The following is a 23126-nucleotide window of genomic DNA, read 5'->3' as shown; positions in this document are numbered from 1 at the left end:
TGCCATTGTAATAAGACCTCCGTGGATAATGTACATATTTTCTGGAAGCCCATCATGCTGTTATTATAGCTGAGTACCCAAGCCTCCAGTAAGAGGAAACTCAAGATGCAGGAGAGGGAAGGGGTAAACACCAGACAGATTTACTGGGAGGCTAACGGGCCTTTGGAGCCCATAATACTCCTCATCTTTGCAGTGCTGGCAGCCCCATACTCCCAGCAGCTTCTCTCTGGCTGCTCGGTCCCATCAGCTAAATGCAGCTGACTGGCCCGTGACCAATACATCTGGCACAGGAGTTGCTGGAGCAGAGAAAGTGCAGCAAATGCCTCTTTTTCTCCTCTCTCTGGACCCTCCCCTCCAACTTGGCTGAGCATTTCTCCCAGGAGGGGAGCATGCCTGCCCCTAGTGTATCATAGGCTGGCTTCGTTCCATCCTCTTGGCATAAGCTCTGCATACCTAACCCAAGAGGTGAGCGTGTGGGCAGGATGGAGAGGTGGAGAGGGGTGGTCATGGTCTTTCCTGATGTGGCGGGATCGTGGCCGTGCAGACGAACGGCCCCTTGTCTGCTTCCATCAGGGAACAATTCTGCCCACCTTATTGAACAAATGTCATATATTCTGCAGTAACCCTTACGCATGGTCGCTCCTGGCATACTGATGCAATGCACATCCTGCACCGTGATGGCACCGAGCACAAATCATTGGATGGGGGGGGGGGGGGGGGGGGGAGGGGGTAGAACATGCTTCAGCTTTGCAAAACATGCTGTTAAATATTTATTCTAAGTGTATCTGTACCATTGTGTGATTAAACCTTCTCCATTATTCACAGCAATAGATCCGCTTATCATAATGACGTGCTGTCTTTTGAATATTAAATACCATCTCCAAGTTGCTGTTTGAGGTTTTTTTCTCCCTCTTTTAAAAAATACTGAGCTATAACAGCCTGTTTCTTACTGAATGAGTTGCCACTCATAAGTGAGCAATCAGCATTATCTAAATAAATGAAATATTCTTTGGGGCTCAACAAAACACTTGTTTGGTTGAAACTAATCTGTAGGAAATGAATGGTGTTTGTTAGTCTTTGAGAACACAGAAGAGATTCAGTTCGCGTTAGTATTTCCAATAGCGCCAACATAAATGTGCAAGTCTCTAAGATACAGAGCTTGTTATTGTTATCAGATGAGGGGTGGAAAGGAATGTGGCGTTATGTAATTCAGAATTATTATTTAACATGGAAATAGACAGGCTGCAGAATGCACTCAGAAAATCTAGTTAAAATGTACAGTGGATGCTCTTTAGTGGCAGAAGAAACAGCCCTATATGCCAGGGGCTCCCAGGATGCTGCAAACCCAAATTGCTCCACTAAAGTCCGTGCAAGCCACCTGAACTCAGCACCCTTGAAAAATCAGTCCAAAATGTGACTTACCGAGTGGCTGTTCTGTTTCATATTGTGCATTTTTCATTATTGTTTTTGCAAGCGAAGGCAGGCTGATAGCCGTCGCTCTCTTGAGAACCATGAAAAGAGAGTGTTCTTTGACAGCAAAGCTGGCCTGCACTGCCACAGCCCCAAAACTTTGAGAAAGCTGCACCACTTTCAAACCTCATAATTTCCCAGAGACCACCGTGCAGCTTTATCATAAAACTTTTGATTGAAAACACGCGACATCTTTCACCCTGCTCCACAGCCCGTCTTTGGCCCTTTACACGTAGCTTGGACCACCACTCACCCACAGAATGCTGTTCAGGAGCAGGCAGCGAACCCTCTGGCTTCACTCACCTTCCTTCCACCAGCGTGGTGGTTTCTACATTGCTTCATGTTTCATGTTCTGCATTTCTTTTTATGTCCAAAATACCTTCTTAAGAGTAGCAGGTGTCTTTGTCTTTCTGGCTATTCACAGACCAGATTCCCCACTAGACTTTTAAGCAGTAGTGAGAGGAGAGATGGTCCAGTGCTATGAGTCAGAGGATAGTCTTCCTTGACAAGAGCCTCCTGTGGGACCTTGGCAAGTCATTTAGGCTGAAATAAAGGTATTGGGGAATGTGAGCCAGGTGAGCTGCCCTTTGGAGCTGCTGCTTGCAAAGCAGCTAGCAAGGAAGCTGCTTATATCAAGACTTCTGGAGACGAACCCCACCTTCAGTAATTAGGAGATGGCAGTTGGAGACCTGGGCTGGTTTCTGACCGTCTGCTGGGGTGAAAGGATCCATTTTCCATCATCAGCCCCTGTGCAGCTCTGAGCTAAGATATTTTTGGTTATAAACTTTTAGGTACAAAAGCAATTTGCAACTTAGAGGGGAAAAGACCTGACATTTTAAAGGCAAACTATCAACTAAAATAAAGTGAAAGGATTATTATGTGCATATGAAAGATGGAGAATAAATGAGATATTTGTAAGTGACATATACAGATTGTTCGTGGAAAAATGATTGCTATGAGTAACATGAAAATTAGTGCCGTACTGCACTTTGGCATGCTCATGCTTTTGCTTCTATCTTTAGAGCTTGCTTTTATAGTATGGCCATCTCAATAGTGCCTGAAGTTTCTCTTACTCTCTGGTTTTGAGGATACTTCTTTTGGACTTGCAAAGTCATTAGGTTATGCTAGGTAGCATAGTTCCTGATACAGAAGTCTCAGAACTGACCTGAGACCTTAAAAAAGGTTTCTGTCATTGTGAAAAGCCTGAAAATTCAGTTGGCAGAGTTTCCTGATGACCAAGCAGGCTGTGGACCAAGGCTCCCTTCTTTGGGCCCAGATCTGTAACGCATTAAAATGAACGCGAATGTCCAACCCTGCGCCCTCAAAGCTCTGCAGTATGTGCTCAACATTTACCAAGGTCTTATCTACCATCAAAGCCAAACCGAAGCGTGTCCCTGCATGCTTCGTTGGGCAAAGAGCCTTCAGAGTTGTCGTTACAGTCCCAGACTAACAGCTCCCTCTTTCCCAGATGTGCTAATTTCCACCATCAGTCTGTCCCTCAAAATAAACATGTAGTGTCTTTCTTAAACAGGAGGACCACGCTGGAAAGAGGATAAAAAACCTCAGAGGAGGGAGGTGTGAAAAAGTACAGTTATTAGGAGGGCAAAGTCAAAGAAAAATAGAGCTGCATCGTCTCCGAACAGCGTGTTTGTGCTAAGAACTTCTAGCACTGTTTAGTTTTGTTTTGCTATCTGCCATTGACTGTCACATTTCACAAGTTAAGAAACATGTTATTTCTTTGTTTATTTTGTCAGTCTTAGATAGTCTCTGGAGGGAAATTATATCACTGTTTCAGTGGAATAGATTTAATTTGTTTGTGTCTTGTTGTCTATAGCATCTATCTAACTACTTATCTCTGAAGTTACCTCTCAGTCAAAGGTTTTCTGTTTTGTTCACATTTTAACAGGAGGGAATTTGCACTTGATATTGCTTTGAACACTTTCTAAGTTTGGTCAGCTATCTATGTATTTATTTTTCTGTTCTAGTGAGAGAAAATGGGAATTTAAAATGTATGGTGCCAGCAGAGGTTTAGCTGTGATTTGTTTCTAATGTAGAGGAAAATTGCTCAAGTAATCTTATCCCATTCATACAACTAATATGGCTATGAGGCTCTGATGTGTTGAACAGTAAACACCATGCAACATGCCCTTAAGAACTGTGGCTTAAAAGATTTCTTATTTTCCATCACACAGTTCTAGCTTTCGATGAATAAATATCAGGTCCTGCTTGCATTAACGTCCATGGGAGTTTTCATGGGTTTAAACGCGAGTAATATAAGTTCCTACTTTATAAGCATATTTTATAAAAATGATAGTTATAATGCATTATGGAGTTAAGTGGCACCACTGGGTAGCTATGTGAGGAAAAATATTTCTGATGCAAGCAGGCTACAAAGTGAAACACAGCCAATTCAGATTGAAAATATATAAGCCCACTATCAACATTTGGGCAACGGATGTCATACATTCTCCAACAGATGAGGGCTTGAAATCCAGAATAAATTTTTACTATATTCTCTAAAAGACCCAAATTGAGATACCCATGCAGGGAAATGCTCTGACCTGCGTGATACAGAAGACATTTTAGATTAATATGGCAGTTTGTTTGGGCTTAATATCTATGGGTCAGCTCACATCTTCACCAAGCAACAAGATCTTTGAGCAAATTTATATATATGTGCATATATATATGCATGCATCACAATCCCAGGACTAAGATTGGAGAAGATGTAGGAAAACATGGGGGGGGTAAAAACATTATATGTATCACCTTCCATACCAAACCATAGGAAGCCAAATCTTGCCCCATTATCATCATTAGTGCAGCTTTCATCTGCCATAGGCTTAAGTATTTTAATCTCTTTAATCAAAGTCAGTGTGAAGTACATAGGCTGGGTTTGAATCCAAGTCTTCACAGAATTTTAGTGACTCTCTCCTAATCTTCTTTCTTAATCAAAATGTCTTGTGACATTTGACTATGGTATTTCACACCTGACACCAAGCACATTGTTAAGTGGCAATTCAACACCTTGTCTTGCAGGACTTTTAACGGATCAAAACTCATACACTGCCTCATTCTTTTGCAACGATGCAAGAAATAAGCAGTTGGCTAACCTGGGGCTTTTTAGAAGGGGTGGTTTTAAGCACTATCCCCACCCTATTTTATATTTATCTTCTGTAAAATTTTTCCCTGAATATACAAAATATTAAATGTTGCTCCTTCCTGATGAAAACTACGCGTTGTTTGACTACAATTCTCTTCCTTACATGCCACCTCTCTCCTTTGCCACATCCCCACTGTTCCTCTGAATCATCTCCAGATCCAGTAGTTGTTGAATTTACATTCTTCTCTGGGCTGTTAATGAGTATATCGATTAATACTGGCTCTGGTATCAATCCCTGTGGGAAACCAATTGATACTTCTCTCTCTTTTGACATAAAACCATTGATGATAACTCATTGGTTCCTAGCTGTTGGATAGATTTTTGTCTACCTTGTTGTATTATTATGCAGGCTATGCAACTTCAGCTTTCTTATTGAGTTCATGTGTAGCACTAAACTAACAATTTACTAAAAATACAACTATGTTATGTCTGCCTTAATTAATTAAATTCTCAGTATAATTGGGCCTGAACTTCTATTCACAGACCTGTACCACCTATTACATGGTCCCACATAATCTTCACCATTTCTGTCAGGTTTCATTTCCATAGAATCATGGGATAATTTAGGTCGGAAGGGGCTACTAAGGTCACCTGGTCCAAGCCCCTGCTCACAGCAGGTTCTATCAGATCAGGTTGCTCAGGGCTGCGTTCCATCAAGTCTTGAGCACCTCCAGTGGTGGGCATTACCCAGGCTCTCTGGGCAGCCTGCTCCCATATTTGATCACCTTCATGGCTAAAAAAACGACCCTTCCTTGTAGTTTATATTCCTTCTATTGTTCCACTTTGTGTCCATTGCTCCTGTCCTATTGCTGTGCACCTCCAAGAGGCATCTAACTCCGTCTTCCCTGTATCAGGCAGTTGCAGGCAGCAATAGAGTCTCCCCTTCATCTTCTCTTCTCCAGGCTGAGCAAGTCCAGCTCCCTCAGTTTCTCAGCTCCAGCACTCAACCAGATTTGTGGCCTCTCTGGGATTTGCTCCAGTAGGTGCGTGTCTCTGTTATAAATGGGAATCCCAAACTGGACACAGCACTACAGATGTGGTCTCGCAAGTGGCAAACAGAGGGGAGCACATCCCTGGACCTGCTGGCTGCCTTCTTGCTAATACAGCCCAGGATGCTGTGGCTCTCTGCTGCTTCCTGCAGTCTGTATTGTTGCATAAGGCTGTTTCATCCCAGATATCAAGACTTTGCATTTGGTTTTGCTGAACTTCATGAGGTTTCTGCCAGCCCATTTCTCCAGCCTGTCTAGGTCCCTCTGAAGGGTAGCCCTGTCATCTGGCATATCGAATGCTCTCCCCGCTATTTAGTGTCATCTACAAACTTGCTGAGAGTGCACTCCATCCCATCATCAGGTCGTTAATGAAGACATTAAGCAGTATTGGTCCCAGTACTGATCCCTGAGGGATGCCGCTACTTACCCACCATTTTGTCTAGAAGCATGCTAGCTAATTTACCTCTCGTGGTGGTAAGAACTAATGGCGTGAGCCAGGCACGGTGGAAGGACATCCTACCTCACTGGCATTGGCATGTGAACGAGAATTTGTGACACTTCTTAGCTGAAGGCACTCAGGGTCTGCCAGGAGAGCTGGAATGATGCTGCTAGCCGACAGCTGAATCTCAGAACAGTCAAGTATTTGGGGGGAGACAAAACTAATGCTGCCTTGAAGGGCAGATTCAATACCCAAACAATTTAGCAAATCTGTGATCCTTTAGATTTGGCATTTCATGATGTTATCACATGCCAGTTCCAGCTCCCAAATTGATGGACAACAGATACAGGAGAGGCTGTTGCCATTTGTCAAAGGCAGTGTGGACACAGCCCTGGGCTGTCTGTGCTAGGGACAAAGTTCATATTTCAAGTTTCCTGTGGACCCCCACACACTAGGACAGGGGACTGGACCCACCAGACCACAGGACTACCTAAACCATCCCTGCTTTCCACTGTGAGCGCAAGCTTGCTTCCTGGACCTGTTGCCATATCAAGCACACTCAGCACAGCTTACGTAAATATTTGCTGGCTTTGGAGGCCGGGATGTTATTCCTTATCCAGCTACCTTTCTAAGCGATGAGGATGTGGGAAGAGAGCCCCTTCTTAATACCTCTGACACAATAAACATTCAGCTCCAGCAACCGAGGCCCTGATTCAGTAGGAACCCTTACTGGAGAGGAGTGCTTAAGCAAATTATATCTCAACGGAATCAATAGGACTTTGGCACATGCTGAATGTTTAAGCACGTGCTGAAGTGTTTACTATTCAGCCCCTCATTTAGCTCCCATTTAATTAAACAGGATCAGATTCTCAACAGGAGTAAATCACTGGAGTTTCTCCCGAAGGAGTTTTCCCAGTTTGCAATAATTGAAGAGTTGATCTAATGTCCCAACTCGACTTCTTTTTTCAAACATCTAGGTATCTATCTGTCTGTCTGTCTATCTACCTAACCTATGTTATTTTTACCTCCTAAGTGATAAACTATTCAAGAGAGAGATGCTGTCAGAAGCAGCCTAGAGGGACACAGGTCTCATTAGTTGCAAATGAAGTTCTGAGCCTCTGGTAAATGAAATGAAACTTTTCTGATATTATTGTTGTTCAAGTCTAAGCTGATATAAGCATCTCTGCTTCCCCTAATACAGGCAAGGATTTCTTTGGAAGTTTAGTGCTTCCACTCCAGATAAAAGCAAGTCATTTGCTTCTTTCATCATGTCGCTACTAATTTCCAAACAGTCAAAGCTGCTGCTAATTTATTTACTGAACACTGAAGCCCTGTTAGCAGGGGCTGCTACTGAAACTGCTTTCTGGCCTTCGGCTTTTGTTTGTTGACAGCCTGATTTCCCAGTAGGCCATTTCCACCTGTGTTTCTGTTGTTTTTAGTGCATGTCTTTCTTTCTTCTTCCCAGTGACTGTCTCCCAAATGGCTCCTGAAGGCTTTTCTCATCTTCCCTCGCTCTCTCATCCCCTTCTCCCTCCCAGCTGCAAGGACTCTCAGCTCTGCTTTCAGTCATTCTGCAGTTAGTGGTTGTCTACACTGCTGAGCTCCCATGGGGCACTAATTTTTGTTTCAAGGACAAGATTCAAAAGAGTTTGCTACACACAGGTTGCAGGGTGCACCTTCAGATGTGCCTTCAAATAGACTTTGGAGATTTGAATATATGAGCTTCTGAAAATCAGTTTTTAAATTGCAAGGGAGGCCTATTAAGTGCTGTAAAAAAATTTTTTTTTTGCTTTTCTATTTTAAAAGCTGCATTAAAAAAGTGATATTTTTTTTTTCCTTCCTCTCTCCCATGACATTGGGTGGAAATAGAAATTAGGAGACTGCCATTTCCCTTTAACTTCATGCATATCAAAGGAAGAGAGATGACAGGATAAAATGATTCAGAGAGTGGCCGGCATACTCTGTATCTGGAGGAGCTAGTGAAGAAAGATACTGAGATGTTGCAATGGTTTCTTTGCAACAACTCGGTGTGCCAGGAGGTTTAAGTGTGCAAGAAAGGTTCTAAGATTATTTCCATGAATTGAAAAATCTGGGGCCTGCACAGCTTTAAGGATTTATTTATTAAGATATTCTTTTAAATTTGCTACTTAAAATTGCCTAGCTTCCTTGTGTGTGAGTGTGTGTGCATTTCTTGACAGGCACTTCATTTCACACGCAACTTCTGGTTTACACTTACTTTACCTCAACCCCAGCAGCCTGTGTAAATCGTTCTGAGGCCCGTTATGAGAGGACTCATAACTAATGTCTGGTATACTGGGCTTCAAAAACTCTCCTTTGTTTGCATGTTAAGTTCAAGTGGGATATTATGACTTCAGTTGTGCTTGAAGACTTGGTTTCTAATAAGTAAATGAAACTCAACACAACTGCTTATCTTCTGGCTTAAAATAGGAACTGCAGCTTGGGGGGTTCCTCTGGTTAAAACAGCTGGGCCCTTGATTTCTCAAACTGGATGTTCACATCTAGTGGGTACCTTAGAATTTTTTTCCTGTTTGCCTCAGTTTCCTATTTGTAAAAGAGAGGTGGTAAGACTATCTGACTCCCAAACAGGCACTGTGAAATTGTTCAGAAATAAATATTGATGGGATAATTTTCAGAACAGTACTCAAAGCAAAGTTTGAGGAGTGCCTAGTAAACCTCCAATGTCCAAAGACATATGCTTTGCCAGGAGGCCATCCCTGCACACAGAACTAGAAGCTAGGCATTTGAGCTATAATCTACTGACCTTGAGTAAGTCTCTTAGCTGCTATGTCTCTCCATTTCCCAATAATATTGCAATAAGACTAATATTTACTTACCTCACAGTCACATAGTCAGAATTGAATTAATGTTTATAAAGTACCTGGAAGTCCTTGGATGAATGGTCTCATAGAAGTGCTAAGCAGAGCATGCATTGTCATTTCCTTGTAGATAAATACATACCATTTACATGGGTGTACAGAGCTGTTCACACAAGCATATGCAATGTCTCATCTCAGTGCATTCAGGTTAGCACAGGATATAAGAACAAACCCAACAGTCCTTGACAATTCATGTCATTTTGCTTTGAAACGAGTATATTTTCTTTGAGAACGGAGCTTATCATGTAATCTCCAATGAAAGTTATGTTCTGCCTTTTTACAGTTGCCATGATGCAAATGTCATTTGTACTCTCCTTCTTTATGAAAGTTAACAGTTATTTAAGAGATCAAAGTTAATTATCACTAAGGAGATCATTTTTACCTATCAACCCACTTTTGTAACCCCGCTATCACAAGTAGAAGCTTTATGCTAATCAGTTTTCTAATTTCCATAAATTACTGATAGAATTACTTTTTTTTTTTTTTTCCAGCATGAAAGTAGATCTGTTGGTGAAAGCTCTTGAGAGGTAAAGAGACAGAGAGAAAACGAGGTAAGGTGTATTTTCAAGAGTTCACCAGCTGAATGTGGTACCAAGAAAATAAAATCCAAATCATTAGTTTCATCGCATCACAAAACTTGTAGATGCTACAGCTTCCCTGCACTGCAGAAATCTGATGCACACACATTGTTTCAATTTAACATGGTGATAGGAATGGAATCGAACGTGAGGATCACTGTGTGACCCTATTACATGTGAAGTGTCTCTATTAGAGCTGCAAAGACAGCATGCCAGAGGAGCTGAAATGTGTTGATAGAAACAAACAGATATACCTTTTTAAAAGCAGCAGTCAGATACTCTGCAGTGTGATCCAAGCGTGTTCTGCTGGAGAGGGCAAGATAGTCTATCCTGGGGGAAGATGATATTAAGAAAGAGAAAGAAACCCCTTCCACTCCATCACAGCACTTTCTGTAGAGTGAGCTTGCCAAATGGAAGCTGCTACTGTGGAAGTTGTTACTGCTATGACTGACAGCTCCTGTAAAATAACCTCAGCTACAGCATGGAAGGAACAATAAGAAATCAAAATGAAACAGATGCGGATATTTTGGGTATCCCCTTGGTCTAAAAGTTGAGTAAAATAATTGCGTAGTAATTAACAAGCTTGTTGCTATGCTGCTCCAGCCTTTTAGACTGATGCTGATGAATTCCAGCATAAATTAAATCATTTTGAACACAGACTCTACAACCCAGAGCTAAGGTTGTATCCATGCATCACTTGAACCACACCATACTTCTGGTGCTTCATTTTGAGTTGGTAACAGAGGATTTTATCTTCCAGTGGGCATCAGTAGATTTCTGCTTGACCACTGCTCTCTAGAGTAAGGAGGGACCTGCGCTGTCATTTTGATCATATTGGAGTCCCAGTGTCTTCTGTCTTTGCCGCTGTATCTGTGGCATTTTCTACGGCATCTCTCTTCGGCTGACTGAAGAGCTCAGCTGTTGGTCTGTCAAGTGCCTGAAGCGCTTTCCTTTTCCCCAGCTCCAGGAGGAGACCAGCAATAAGGCAAAGCCCAGAGAGACCACGATCAGTGCCAAATCCCCTCTCTCTGTCATAGGCATCCCATATCCCTCAGAGCACTGTCTGAGCAGCCCTGCAACCCAGATGGGCCTCCAGAGCTAAATGCAAGGGGCACCTGAAAGCATCCGAGGAACAGACAGGCACAAAGGAAACTAAAAGGACCTTCGCTTCCCCCTGGCTGTGGGGTTTTGTGTCATTGCTTAGAGAAAAGCAACACAAAATTGTATTCTCCCTTGGTTTTTTATTCTTCGACCTTCACCTCTCCTGCACACATGCACCTATTTCTCTTCAAACGCATGAGCCATCCCATTGAAGTCAGCAGGACTCTTCTGGTGCTTCAAGCAAAGCATGCATATGCCTGGATCAAGTTGATATTTACAGAAGGCTCCTTTTGAATTGGCTTTTGATTATACACCTATGTCAGCGAGTTGTTCCTTATTGCATCTGTGGGCAGTGAGGATCAGTGTGACTTGTTTCCGTGTGAGAAAGATGGCAAAAGATTGCAAATATAACCTTTAACATTACAGACCTTTTTTAAGTGTCATGTACTGCGCTGAACTGTGTATTTGTGGTTGAAAGGGAACATAAACTATGATGCAGAACACTAAAGGATTTAGAAAATGTAACCTTTGTGCATATGGTTTGGGTTTTATTATCCCATTTATTTATTCTGCTGGATATCTGTAGGATAATATGATCAATGAGTTGGAATCCTTCTTGTTTCTACCAACAACAAATCAAACCATTAATAGGCCAATAAAACCCCAGGATTTGGAGAGAGGGGAGGAGGGGAAGTAATTGCATTGTTCTGATGCTAACGAGGCACATCTATCTTGAAATAACTGATTAAAGCTGGTGCCGACACAAGGCCTTTGCACTAAAAAAGCATGTTGCTAACATACAAGGTGTGTAGTACTGGGGTATGGGAGCATGAAGTCGCAGTGGCAGCTCTGCCTTTCCTGCATGCTCTGTGCAAGTGGGATGTCTGGGGGGATTTCATCCTGTTTAACTCTTTCTGTACACCACGGTGACAGGCTCACAGCGTGGTGGGTCAGGAGCACGCAGGGTTCATGGGGCACGTTGTGCGGCTGATAAATAGTTCCAGAGATGCGTGATTGCATAATGATAGCCACATTCATTCACCTGCCTATCAAAAGCGATGCATTAAAGTTTGAGCTCTCTTCCCCTGGGTCCACGAAGAGATGTTTCAGTGTTAGCTTATAGTCTTTAACATTCCTCCTAACAGTGGGCTAAGTGCAGTGGGGTTAAACAGAGTCCCTTTTGCTTAGTAATCCATTAGCTAATGGGTGCGTAAGCCCATCAATTTTCTGTTTATTCCCTAACCCCATTAGGGTACACCTGCTGTGCATAAAAAATACACCTGACAAATCAGAGTGATAGTTGAAATAAAATAAATATCAAGTGTTGTTATAGCTGATCCACCGTGTTTAAAGCAGAAAGGGCATAACAGTGATTTGTGAGGGCGGAACAAAATAGCGCGTGCTGGCTCACGGTAGCTCAAGCAGGTTGATATAAATCCTCCCGCGATCTTGCCAGTTCACCTGTAGACTCCGGCATGCAACTTCCTCTTTCCCCAGCCCCACGGGCCCCTCCGGAGGGCTGGAGTTCACCTTCAAACGACGTCTCCAAGCGCCTTCCGGAGAGCCATAGCTCTGCTAAGTGATAAATTAATTATTTGGGGGAGGGAGAGTGAGAGCTCGCAGGCTGCTCTCCCACGAAGGCAGCCAGAAGCTTCAAATCTGTCTCCGATACCAGGCCATTTGTTTTGTCACTTCATAGGCTTTATTTATTTATTTATCTTACAGCTCGCCTTGTGATTAAAACTGTTGAAACAGCTGTTAGCTGGTAGCAACTTTGCGTTGTGCTATTTCCTGACGTCAATCAGGGGACCGTGGGGCTGTAGCAGCGATGGGAGCTGCCCCCCGCTGCTCTGCTGGGGCTGGGCGAGAGGCAGCAGCATCCCCGGCTGTCCCCGGCCCCTCGAGGACCCGCGGGGGGCTGCTGGCATCGGGCAGTGACGATTGCAGCAGCCACACACCCGAGGGCACGAGGAGAAAAGAGGGGAATAACAGCAATGAACTTGTGGAGCTCGTTGCCAAAAGCCGCTACTGAAATGAAGAGATTATCAGGAAATTAAGTAAAATGGGGCTTTTAGGTTTCAAAAAAAAAAAAAAAGAAAAAGGCCACCATCACCACCCACCGGGCAGGCTGACGACAATAAGATGAGCAAGGCGCTTGGTTCAAGGTGGTCAGTCCAGTGTGGAAAACTCCCTGGGGCGAATGACTGGGCTTTGAACAAGCCAGTCTTAGGCTTTACGGACAGGAGCTGGATGCCCTCTGCCATCAGGGTGCTGAGCAGCCGGGCCAGGGAGGGCAGATGGAGAACAAGATGGGCAGAGGGTCACTAGCATCTGGGGTGGCAGAGGCTGGAGAAGCCTTGCAGTCTCCATGGTTGGGGAAATGTGCCTAGAAAGCCTCTCAGGCTGAGGAAAGCTTAGGACCAGGTTTCTTGTGTCGGGGGCACACAGTCTAACCTCAGGTGTGAAGGAGTCCATGACCGCAAATGTTGCTTCTCCTTTTGCTGTTGAAGAAAACAAACATTGTGCAGGCTTTCTGCAATCACATCAGGCACCTCGGGGCTGGGCGTGCTGGCTGCGACAGGCCTGCTCGTGGCTGCTAAATCCACAGTTGAGCAAGCTGAAGAGCTCAGCCTGCGTTTAAAAAAAAAGGAAAGAAAAAAAAGAGAGAAAGCAAAAAAGAGAGACGAGGTCAACCCAGTCCTGCAACGGAGCCAGCAAATTGCCAAAACCCTCAGTTTGGGTAAGGCAGCGGAGGAATGGTTTGGGAATCTGCCCTGGGTTGCCCAAACTCTGTAGATTGCAAGCGCTGCTAATGGGCTAAGGAGCAGCGATAAAATGAACAAAGGAGGTCATTGCTGTTGGGTTGTATTATCCACAGGCTCTGGCATTTTCCAGCCGAATGCTTGCCTTTTCTTCCTTCCCGGCCCACTGCTGCTATTATTTTTACATCATGACTGTTGAGGAGTGTATCATTCATAACATACCTATCACAGAGAGATTCCTTTTTAAATGCTTAGGGAGATAGAGGGCTACAAACCCTGGGAAATCAGCTATGCCTAATATATTATGTAGAAGTTCTGTAATCATTATTGAACTAAAGTGCATTGAGTAAGTGGATAAAATCAGTCCCACTGTAGCATAAGTCTCCAGAGAGCACAGATAAAAATGCCTCGCACTTAAGTAGAAAAAGGTAACAAAATATTTCCAGTCCCAGCAACTGCATTTTCCTCTCTATATAAATAGGGAACCCTCAGGAGAAGGCAATGATGCAGCAGAGGTTGAAGGCAAAGTTAATGGTGGCAAGGTGGGGGAGCGAGGCAGTGCCTGGGGCAGGCTGACGGTGAGCAATGTGAGCAATGCTCCGTGGAAATGAAGCTGAAGGCAGAGCCCTTCGTGGCAGGGGCAGCGGGCAAGGAGGCAGCGGGGCAGGACCCTTGCAAAGCTGGGGGGGACAGTGTGGGTCTTGGAGGGAGCAGAGGTGAAAGCTGCAGCACAACAACCTTCCAGATGAGCCTCTGTGCAATGTTTGTGCTCCCCTTTTCTCGAACCACTGCAGAAAAGTGAACTTTGATGACAGGGTTCATCTTGGCGCTTGCTTCCCAGAGCTTGTCATGGCTCTCACACAGTTTCTCACCGCAACACACACGCACACATCTGCATTTTTGTGCCTCCTGAGCTAAGGGCTGAGCTGAGCTGTCGCCTTCTTACAGGCAGTCACTGAGGCAACCTCACTGGCAAATTTATCTTGAGGTTATTCTCAGCCAGATAACCTGTGCCCCTTCAGAGCAGACTCGTACGTTGCTACAGACATAATTGGTCCTTGCCTCTCTCATTCACATGGTCAAGACCTGCCAGACTGCAGTGAATCACCACGTCGGGGTGAGTCTCTTCTGTATACCAGCTGCAAACCCACCAAAACCCTTGTACGGGCTTACAGGATAAGGTATGCTTTGATATGAATAAATGTGCAAAAATTAGGGACTCATATACTTTAACAAAAAAAAGGAAGCGAACGATTTCATCCACCTTATAGAAAACAGAGTTTGGCTGGACTGGGACATGTAGGACAGAGTTTGCTGTATGTTTCAGGAAAGGGTTAGGTGATCATCTAAATAATTTTTTTGATGGAGATCTTCATGTGCGCATCCACATTAGTGATGAAGTTTGGGTCATTCATTGAAAATAAGGAGAAAATGTGCCTTAGAGCATTGTATTTCCTGCTCCTGTTGTAGTCCTACACAAAACAGCCACCTAGAATTGCAGACCCTGCTGTTCGGCTGTGACCTGGGCAGTCATTGGCATTCATGTCCTGGAATGACTATACTAAAGTTTTCTAAGATGTGTGTTCTTTCACATAACCTGCCAATCATGTTGGAGCAGTGCCATAAGCTCTGGTCTAGTTGTATCCTCAAGGGCACCAAGGAGAGGAAGAGAGAACACAGTTGTGGAGTTGGAACTATTACTTATTTATCTAAAGTATTGACCTGACCTCCCCTACTGAAATATCAGCAGTAGAGGCAGGGGAAAAGGGATGCCAGAGCCAGCTCCTTCTGGGAAACAGAGGAAACAGAGGTGTCAAATGAGGCCCAAATCAGGCAAGCATCCCATTGAGACAAGGCGGGGGGGGGGAGGGGGGGAGGGGGCAGGCAGGGAGGTGACATTGCCGTGAAGAAGTACAACTGGTGGGTGGGCAAGGAGGCAACCACCAACCTGACCAAGTATCTTGCTGAAGTTCTATGTCAGGCTGCTTCACAGCATCTCTGAGATGCGGCCTTTTTGTATGCAGTGGACTTTGAATGTTCGCTGGTAGGTTTTGCACGTTTTTATTAGTACGATGGCAATGAAGTGTGTTTGTGAAGGGAGAAGGAAAGAAGCAAGAAGAAAGTGATGCTTCTGTAATGTTGCTGTGAATGGAGCTAAGCAAGTAAATGGTCACAGCTCTGAGATGATGAGATGAATGGTCCTCATGGACTCCCCATCTCCCTGTCAGAGATATGCACCCAGGCCTAAGCGAGAAAAGTACAGAGTGAAATGGAATTGGAAAAAAAAGCCACTGGCATTCTCCACGAAAAGGAGGGCAACTCTCTTAAATATGACACTAAAAGAGCTTGGCTTCCTTAGCACCGCAAAGCAAAGACTGTAGCAGCAGCATTTGTTTGCTACATATATAACAGGAGAGCTAACACAGGTGAGAATGTATTTAAAAGCACAGTGCTGGTGCAGGACAAAACTGTATAATGTTTTCTATGCACTGGAGGGATGGGCTTCAGTGTCAACCTCCCTAAAAGGGTAATGAGGGCAAATAAACTAAGACGCAGTGGATGCATTTTTGAAAAAGCTTGGGCAATGTGGCATTTGCTAAATCAAAAACGTTGCCCTGTGAAACCGGAGGAGTCTGGAGCTGAGTTGGGAGGCCAGGGACTCTGTGGGAGACCTCCAACCCATCTTTAGTACAGCAGCACAATGTGAATATTTACAAGAGGACTGGACAACAAGGGGCAGTAAACAGGGAGGAGCTGAAGGAATCAAATGTATGACATGAAATGTGTCTGCAGCTAACCCATGAAATGGCAGAAGATACATGGGCTGCGATGCTAAGCCGTCATGTAAATGATTACATGGAGTAGCTGTGGCAAGAGCCGATGGACACAGCTTCTAAAGGGAATAAGCAGACACACAGACAAGGCCTGGAAACTAACAGTGAAGGTAGCTCATTTTGCTGAGGTTTCTTTAAAATAAATAAAAAATTAGAAGCATGCCCATACAAAAATACAACCAATCCCACAGCCAGATGCAAACTGTTCAGTCAAAATGACTACTAAAATTGCTGAAAAGTTAAAGAAGCCACCAGTTTAGAGGGCAGCACTAAGCCATGCCGTTATACACCTCACCCTAAGCCCCCACGCCTACACGTTCTCTGTGCGATGACAGAAGACATTCCCCCTTTAAGTGTATGACCCATCACGGATTATGTGTCCCACTGCAGCCATACCTGAATGTGCACCCTGCAACTGGTCCACACACGGTTTGGGTTTTGGAGGGTTTTCCGTCTGGCATCAAAAAGCAATTCATCATCTGTTACAGTAGTGTCACCCAGGCGATCTCAGTTTGGATTGTCAGATGAACATCACTGGGGCTGATTAGCAGATTCTTCTTCAGCATCCATCTGAACTAGAAGCCCGATGGTTCATGCTATCTTACGCCCCTCAAATGCCCCGCCCCCCCCCCCCCCTTTTTTTTTTAATATGGCTGAAATTAAATTTCAGACAACAGCATTCTCATTGGATCTGAAGCAGAGCTCTGGATCTGCTGCACCTGGAACAGGTTGCCTAATATTACATCCTGAATGTAATCTTTAAGACTGCTTTCCAGCTACATGTAATCCAACATTTTTCTAGCGAGCTGGGCACTCATAGAGCCCTCGGCTGCAGTGAGAGATGCCAATATTCACACTATTTGAAAGAGAACCAGGAGAATTATCTCAGACAGAAGAAACAGATATCTTGTGCTGACAGAATAAACACATTTGGGGTCTGACTCTGCCAACAGCTCTCTTTTCTCTAACAACTACTGGAGTGGATCTGCTAACATTTAAGAGATATCCAACACTTTGCATTGCAAGAAGCTACTTCCAGCTGCTTATGTTTTAGTAAATTTAATTTTTAAGGTAAATTTTAATTTAATTTAAACTGCAACCCCAACATCCCTATTCCTACCTTGGAAACGTTTGGAGCCTTGCATTATGTGTGGTGTTTAAAGGGTTTTTGATTGTCCCCATACAGGTCTTCTGTATGACAGCCACTCTTCATGCCCAGTTAAGTGCCATTATGCCAACCTTCCACATGCCAGAGGTAAAGCTCCTTATGGTCCTCTCCTGCCAGAGGAGTACAGAATGAAATGAAAATGCCTAGAACCAATTTAGTAGCTGATGGATTTGTCATTTACGAAGGGTAGCAGAATGGAAACACTTTATAGGAGCCTCCTTCGTGGTCAAGTCAAGGAGCTAGTTACAGCTCAGCACACACACACGTTGATGCATTTCTTGGAGCTGGCCTTGAGCAGATCACTTAAGACCTACCTGGTCCTGTAAGTGTTGCCATTAATTTAAATAATACCAAGAAGAAAACTTAAATCTCCCGGGGTCTCTGGCACTGGATCCAATATGCCTTTGTCTTGCACTTTATGATCCCCGTGTTTAGAGAGACAGCTCTTTGCAACTGGGTACGTAAAGCTGGATATGCTCCCGCAATCCGCTAGAAAAATACGTTGGCCTTTCAGGCAATCAATAGACTAAAACAATGGAAATAATGAGAATAATGAGAACAGGATGAACATGCAGCATTATGGGTGAGGATCCTTTGAAATCCATTAATGACAGAGTAAGAGGAGTTTCAGTGCACCAGCATTTGCCATGTTTCACTGCATAATTCCATACATTTCTGCTTCTCCTTTAATTTCAGAAAGACAATTCAGTAGCCTCTGGCTTCTATATTTTATTTTTTCTCATCTACTAGCTAGCAGAAGCAGAAAAATAAACACACAACTAGGAGCTGTATTCACAGACAGGAAGTAACTTTAATTAAATATTGTGAAAGTTGAAAAGTTTTTACAGCTTGAATTTCTGCAAAAAAATTATAACAATCTCTACAGTAGTTAGTTTCTCTAACAATAGAACTGTACAGTGTGTGTGTCTATTCAAAAAGATTTAGATAAGAAGGTGAAAGGTTAGTAGTTTCAGAGATGACTTCATTTTAGCTGCATCCTAGTACAACTGTGAGGAAATAGGCATACTTTATGCATCCAGTCATTGTGAAGCTTCACCTTGTTAAAACTGAAATCTGAATGTTTCCACTTAAAGCCATATTCTGTAAACAGCTGCATCTTTTACTTTGTAAAAGATAAGGGTGGTGCGGGGGAGATTTTTATAAATTCCCATTCATCAGATCACTATACATAGCTGCAACAAAACAAAATTGTGCACAATTGTCAAAGGATCTTTGGACACTGGCGTAGAAGACTACAGACATCGATGGCTAACACTGGTGTCAAAATCGCTATGACTTTGAGTGGAGCTCTACAAGAGTAATTGATGGTGTCACTGGACAAAATATGGCTTTAAATTTGATTATATTGTCGTGCTGTTGCTTACTATGTGAATTAGAATAATCGCTTGGAATACAAAGAAGCAATAAATTGATGTCTCTCACATTTTCCAGTTTTCTCTTCTTTTATTTTCTCACCATGAAAAAAAAAAAAAATATCCTGTTTTCTTCCCTTCCCCCCAAAGATCACACTGTGACATTCTAGTGAAAACCATTGCAAAATTCATACAGGAAGCATGCACAGTTGCAGCATCGTTGTAAATGATTTCTTGCTCGACTAGAAAAAAGTTATATTGTTTTAAGGTAACAAAACAGTTCTTTTGTGCTTTTCAATTCCTTTTTTTTTTTTTTTCTTAGAATGTTAGTGATGATTGACAGTTCTGGTGCACAGTACAATGTACAAGTGAAATGAATATGATTTGCATTGTTAAGGCATCCAATCTGCTGGTTTATATTTATGTGAAAGACAGAGAAATATACAAGCAGACTTAAGAAAGAAAGTATTTTCATTGAGTTCTATGAAGTTTCTCCCCATATTTAATGCACAAAAATGCGTCACTCCAAAGAGGAGAAATCCCATGCATATTAATAGAGTAAAACAGCATTAGTTTTTGTTAAGCCTCAAAAGCAAAGGATACATTTTTTTTAAAATCTACATAACTAAATGCTACAAGAATAATATGCTACTTTTTGCCATATATTGGAAAAAACTTCTTAACTTACAAATAATACAAAAATAGACAATGGCTTTTGGGTGGAAATTAAAAAAAATGGAAGCATGGTTTTAAACAATTCTAAAAAAAACCTATAAATGAAATGTTTTAAAATCACATTTAAACAGCTAATACAACGGTGAATGACCAAACAAATCAGCACTTTTCACATAGCAAACATACACAATAAAATAAACTTGGTAGGGGAAAAAAAGCAATGTACAAATTCCAAAGATAAATACATTATTTATATGGATATTTTACAAAATCCCCTTTAAAACAAACAAACAAAAAACAGAAACAAAAAGCTTTTTTTTTCTTTAATTAATTTTGCAAGTATGTGCAAGCTAAAGGTAGTGAGCTCTTTTTGCAAAATATGCAGTAAAATTCTTTTTTTTGTGATATTGAAAAACTGTCTTAAGACATTAAAATGTATAAATAGAACAACAACTTTGGCAAAAAATCACAAAAAATCTACAGTATTTATAACTACATACAAAACACAACAGCAAAGAAAAAATATCAGGTAATGCATCTTCAGAGCTTTGCTGCCTCTTTGACTAATAGTTTTTAAGAACACTTCCCAGATAATGATAGCAAAATTTTTGTAAAACAGAAGCTATGGTTTTGATTTGAAACCTTCCTAACAGCGCCACCCCCCCCCCCCCCCCCAAACTCATGTTTCCATTTACTATTCAAAAGCAGTTACCTGTTGCTTAATATATTATGATACAAACTGAGAGGGTCGACTGATACAGGAACAATCCTGGTGGGAGGCTGACGACAACGTGTGCTTTTCGATTGTGAGGATGCAGAACCGCAGACGAGTCTGTTCTCGTTCTGCCCCCTAAAACCCAACAGGTCAAGGGGCGAGGGGCCGCGCTGAAAACACCCCACGCCTGACGGCCGCAGTCCGGGTCGCGAGAGGGCTGCGCAAACTCCAAATGGCATTTCACGCGCAGCTCAGGTGACACTAAACTTCAGGAAGGCCACTCGTTTGGAAAGAGTCTGATATATAAGCTAAAGAGCGAGCCACGCTCATCTACTTCTGCAGTTTTAGCATTAGATCTAGAGGCACTGGATTTTCAGTTCAAGGGGAAATGTGTTTGCCATTTGCATCTTTACCTTCCCTTTCACCAAATTTTCTTGTTGCATTATTTACACAATTATTTAGCCTGATATTAAAGACAGAGGTTAGTCGTCCCACCCCTCATCCCGCCCTCGTCATCCAAAAATACCAGCTTTCTAGGGAGTGATATCTATTTAATTAGAACATTAAAAATGCATCATATTAGCAAGTCACCACAGGATAAGCAACCTATATGAGCCGACCCTTCATTAAATGGCCATAATTCTTCTACGAGAAACTAACTGGCACTTCTATTCTGTCCCATACAGACTTGTATGTAAATGACACCACTTCATTTTTCTTTACACAGCTTTAAAAAAAATCATAAATTAAAAATGTGGAGTTTCATCTCTAGTGTCCCTTGTGTAATTGTATGATTTATAAAAGACAAATGGTGTTGAGTTAAATCAAGCCTTAAAAAAACACAAAAAACAGAAGGAAATAAAAGCAAGCCCCCACCCCCGCAAAAAAAAAAAAAAAAAAAAAAAAAAAAGTGGATTTTTTATCAACATACAATAAATATATCTCCCAGGTATTTGGGATGGACAACTTGAATCAACACCTTGCAATTGTAGATTGTTAATTTCAGTATTTGCAAGGATGGTGATTTTTGTTTTGTTTAAAAATCCGCAGTTATTGTAAGATTCTTCTTTATTTCTTTTTTTATTTTTAAAAAGGCCTGAGTAAAAAGTTCCACTCTGGGACTTGTATCAGATTCTCTCTGAAGCAGAATTCAACCTCTTCATTAATAAAATTCTTCAAGGCAATTCTTTCACATGGGGGGAACAATCATGCCAGATATAGCTGTCAGGAGGAAAGGGGAGAGGGGGAGAGAGAAAGGGTGGGGGGAAGTTAACTTTTGTGCATTATCAAGCAACTTTTAAAATCCTCAGAGCTTTTAAACATTTACTAGCAATGTACTCAGCTGTACTGTGAATTAAATTGATATGTACCATCCAGTAGAGACAACTATGTACACAGTAATCACGGGAAACCTCATTCTGATCAGAAAGTGCAAGTGATGCTGAAAACAGTGATTTCCTTGCAGAAAAAGAGCACTTCCCCTGGTATCAGAATCGGACCCCAACTTAATTTTCTGATTTTAGTTTCAAAATTTCAAAATGCTCAGGAGGCTTAAACTTGACCCAGCCATTGCCACACATTCTATTACTCTTTTAAAAGCAAAGCAGATACTTGCTCCATGCGTGGGAAAACGGCTGGAGTCCCATGGGCACCAACGCTACAGACCCGGTCGGGTGTTCATTGCATCAGGCACACTACCAGTGGTTCATTCTCTTCTGCCAGTTTTCTCTTACGAGTTCAGTGTTCAACCCTGGGACTTCTTATGTATGTATTTCCAGGTGCTCGGAAAAGGACTTAAACTCTCAAATCCAATTTTCAAATTGAAATATGTCCTTAAGTGGTGGTTTAGCAGAGCGGCGTCTCATGGTTTTATTACGCTTTACAGTAGACATCACCCACTACATCGAGTGAGTTGTATATTAACGTTCATTTAGAACGTCTTCTCTTTTGTTGGCAAAGTTCAAACATCAGTATTTCTTTATTACGCTTCCTAAGCTCATTTGCTATGAAATCACCACTTCTTTTAAAGAGGAGACATTCATTAAAAGTCAACAGGTACAGACTTCCACCTAGCTTGACCTCCAGCTTGGTCTCCCTCGATTTACCGGGGACTCTATGCAGATCAGACATACCAAGTGTCCAAGTGATATACTGTGAGCAAGCACATCATTACAGGAGGTAGTCACGTAAGTTTATGATGAAAACTGTAACAACAATGCATCTTTAAAATACCAGTTGTACGGTTATTTGCCAAAAGGTAGAAAACAGATTTGCCTTCAGGTTGGCGGCACTTCATGGGCACATTATTTAAATGCTAGAACTGCCTGCCATCTCAGACATCTGGACATGTAATTTCTTAAGGAAGAACTCAACCCTGTGACTGGTGCTGATTCATTGTGCTTTAATTACAGCTGCAATTATTTGATAAGAACAGAGCCAAAGTAAAAGACTCACAGATTTGGGGTTGGAGGGGGAGAGGAGGGAAATGTTTTCTCCACAAACACCACCATATGTGCAAGAATTACAAGTCTAATCAGCAAGGGGAGAACAGCTCGAGTAAACTGCACTGATTAAATGAAATAAAATGAGAGGAGAAGGCGAGAATGCAAAACACATCCACATGTTTGCAACAGACCATCCTCAGAGGTGACATGTTGCAACTATACAGCAGCATTTCAATTCTCGGAATTTATCATTCAGCAATGGTTTTATGTGGAATCACCGTACTGATTGTTTCCGCTCCACATAAGGGCTCTTCGAGGAGCTGAGAATGAGGATAAAAGGGATAGAGAGGTGAGTTAAGTTGCTTTAAGCCCTACAGGAAGACACTCAAGTGAGTAGCATAGAGGACACCACTGTGACTTAGACGTTCCTTGCTGAGGTATTTCGTCTCATGGGCCTTTTTGGTTCCACCATGGAGATAATCTGAGGATGCACTTTCATATTATCTCCATAGCTATGC

The 23126-nt window shown here is 42.5% G+C and overlaps 1 protein-coding gene across 9 annotated transcripts in view; it reads right to left on the bottom strand.

Moving 5' to 3' along the window:
* Positions 1–21066: 21066 nt before the first annotated feature.
* Positions 21067–23126, bottom strand: part of EBF1 (EBF transcription factor 1) — a 286258-nt gene continuing 284198 nt past the window's right edge. For all 9 annotated transcript variants that reach the window (XM_049829285.1, XM_049829290.1, XM_049829287.1 and 6 more), the window contains one exon: positions 21067–21385. Coding sequence is in view for 4 of the 9 variants with exons in the window: in XM_049829290.1 (XP_049685247.1) it covers positions 21354–21385 (32 nt within the window). In the remaining 5 variants the exon portion in view is untranslated. The remainder of the gene's footprint in view (positions 21386–23126) is intronic.

The sequence above is a fragment of the Accipiter gentilis genome, chromosome 26 (assembly GCF_929443795.1).
Source record: "Accipiter gentilis chromosome 26, bAccGen1.1, whole genome shotgun sequence".
Taxonomy (NCBI): Eukaryota; Metazoa; Chordata; class Aves; order Accipitriformes; family Accipitridae; genus Astur; species Astur gentilis.
This window is presented reverse-complemented; position numbering and strand designations above follow the sequence as displayed.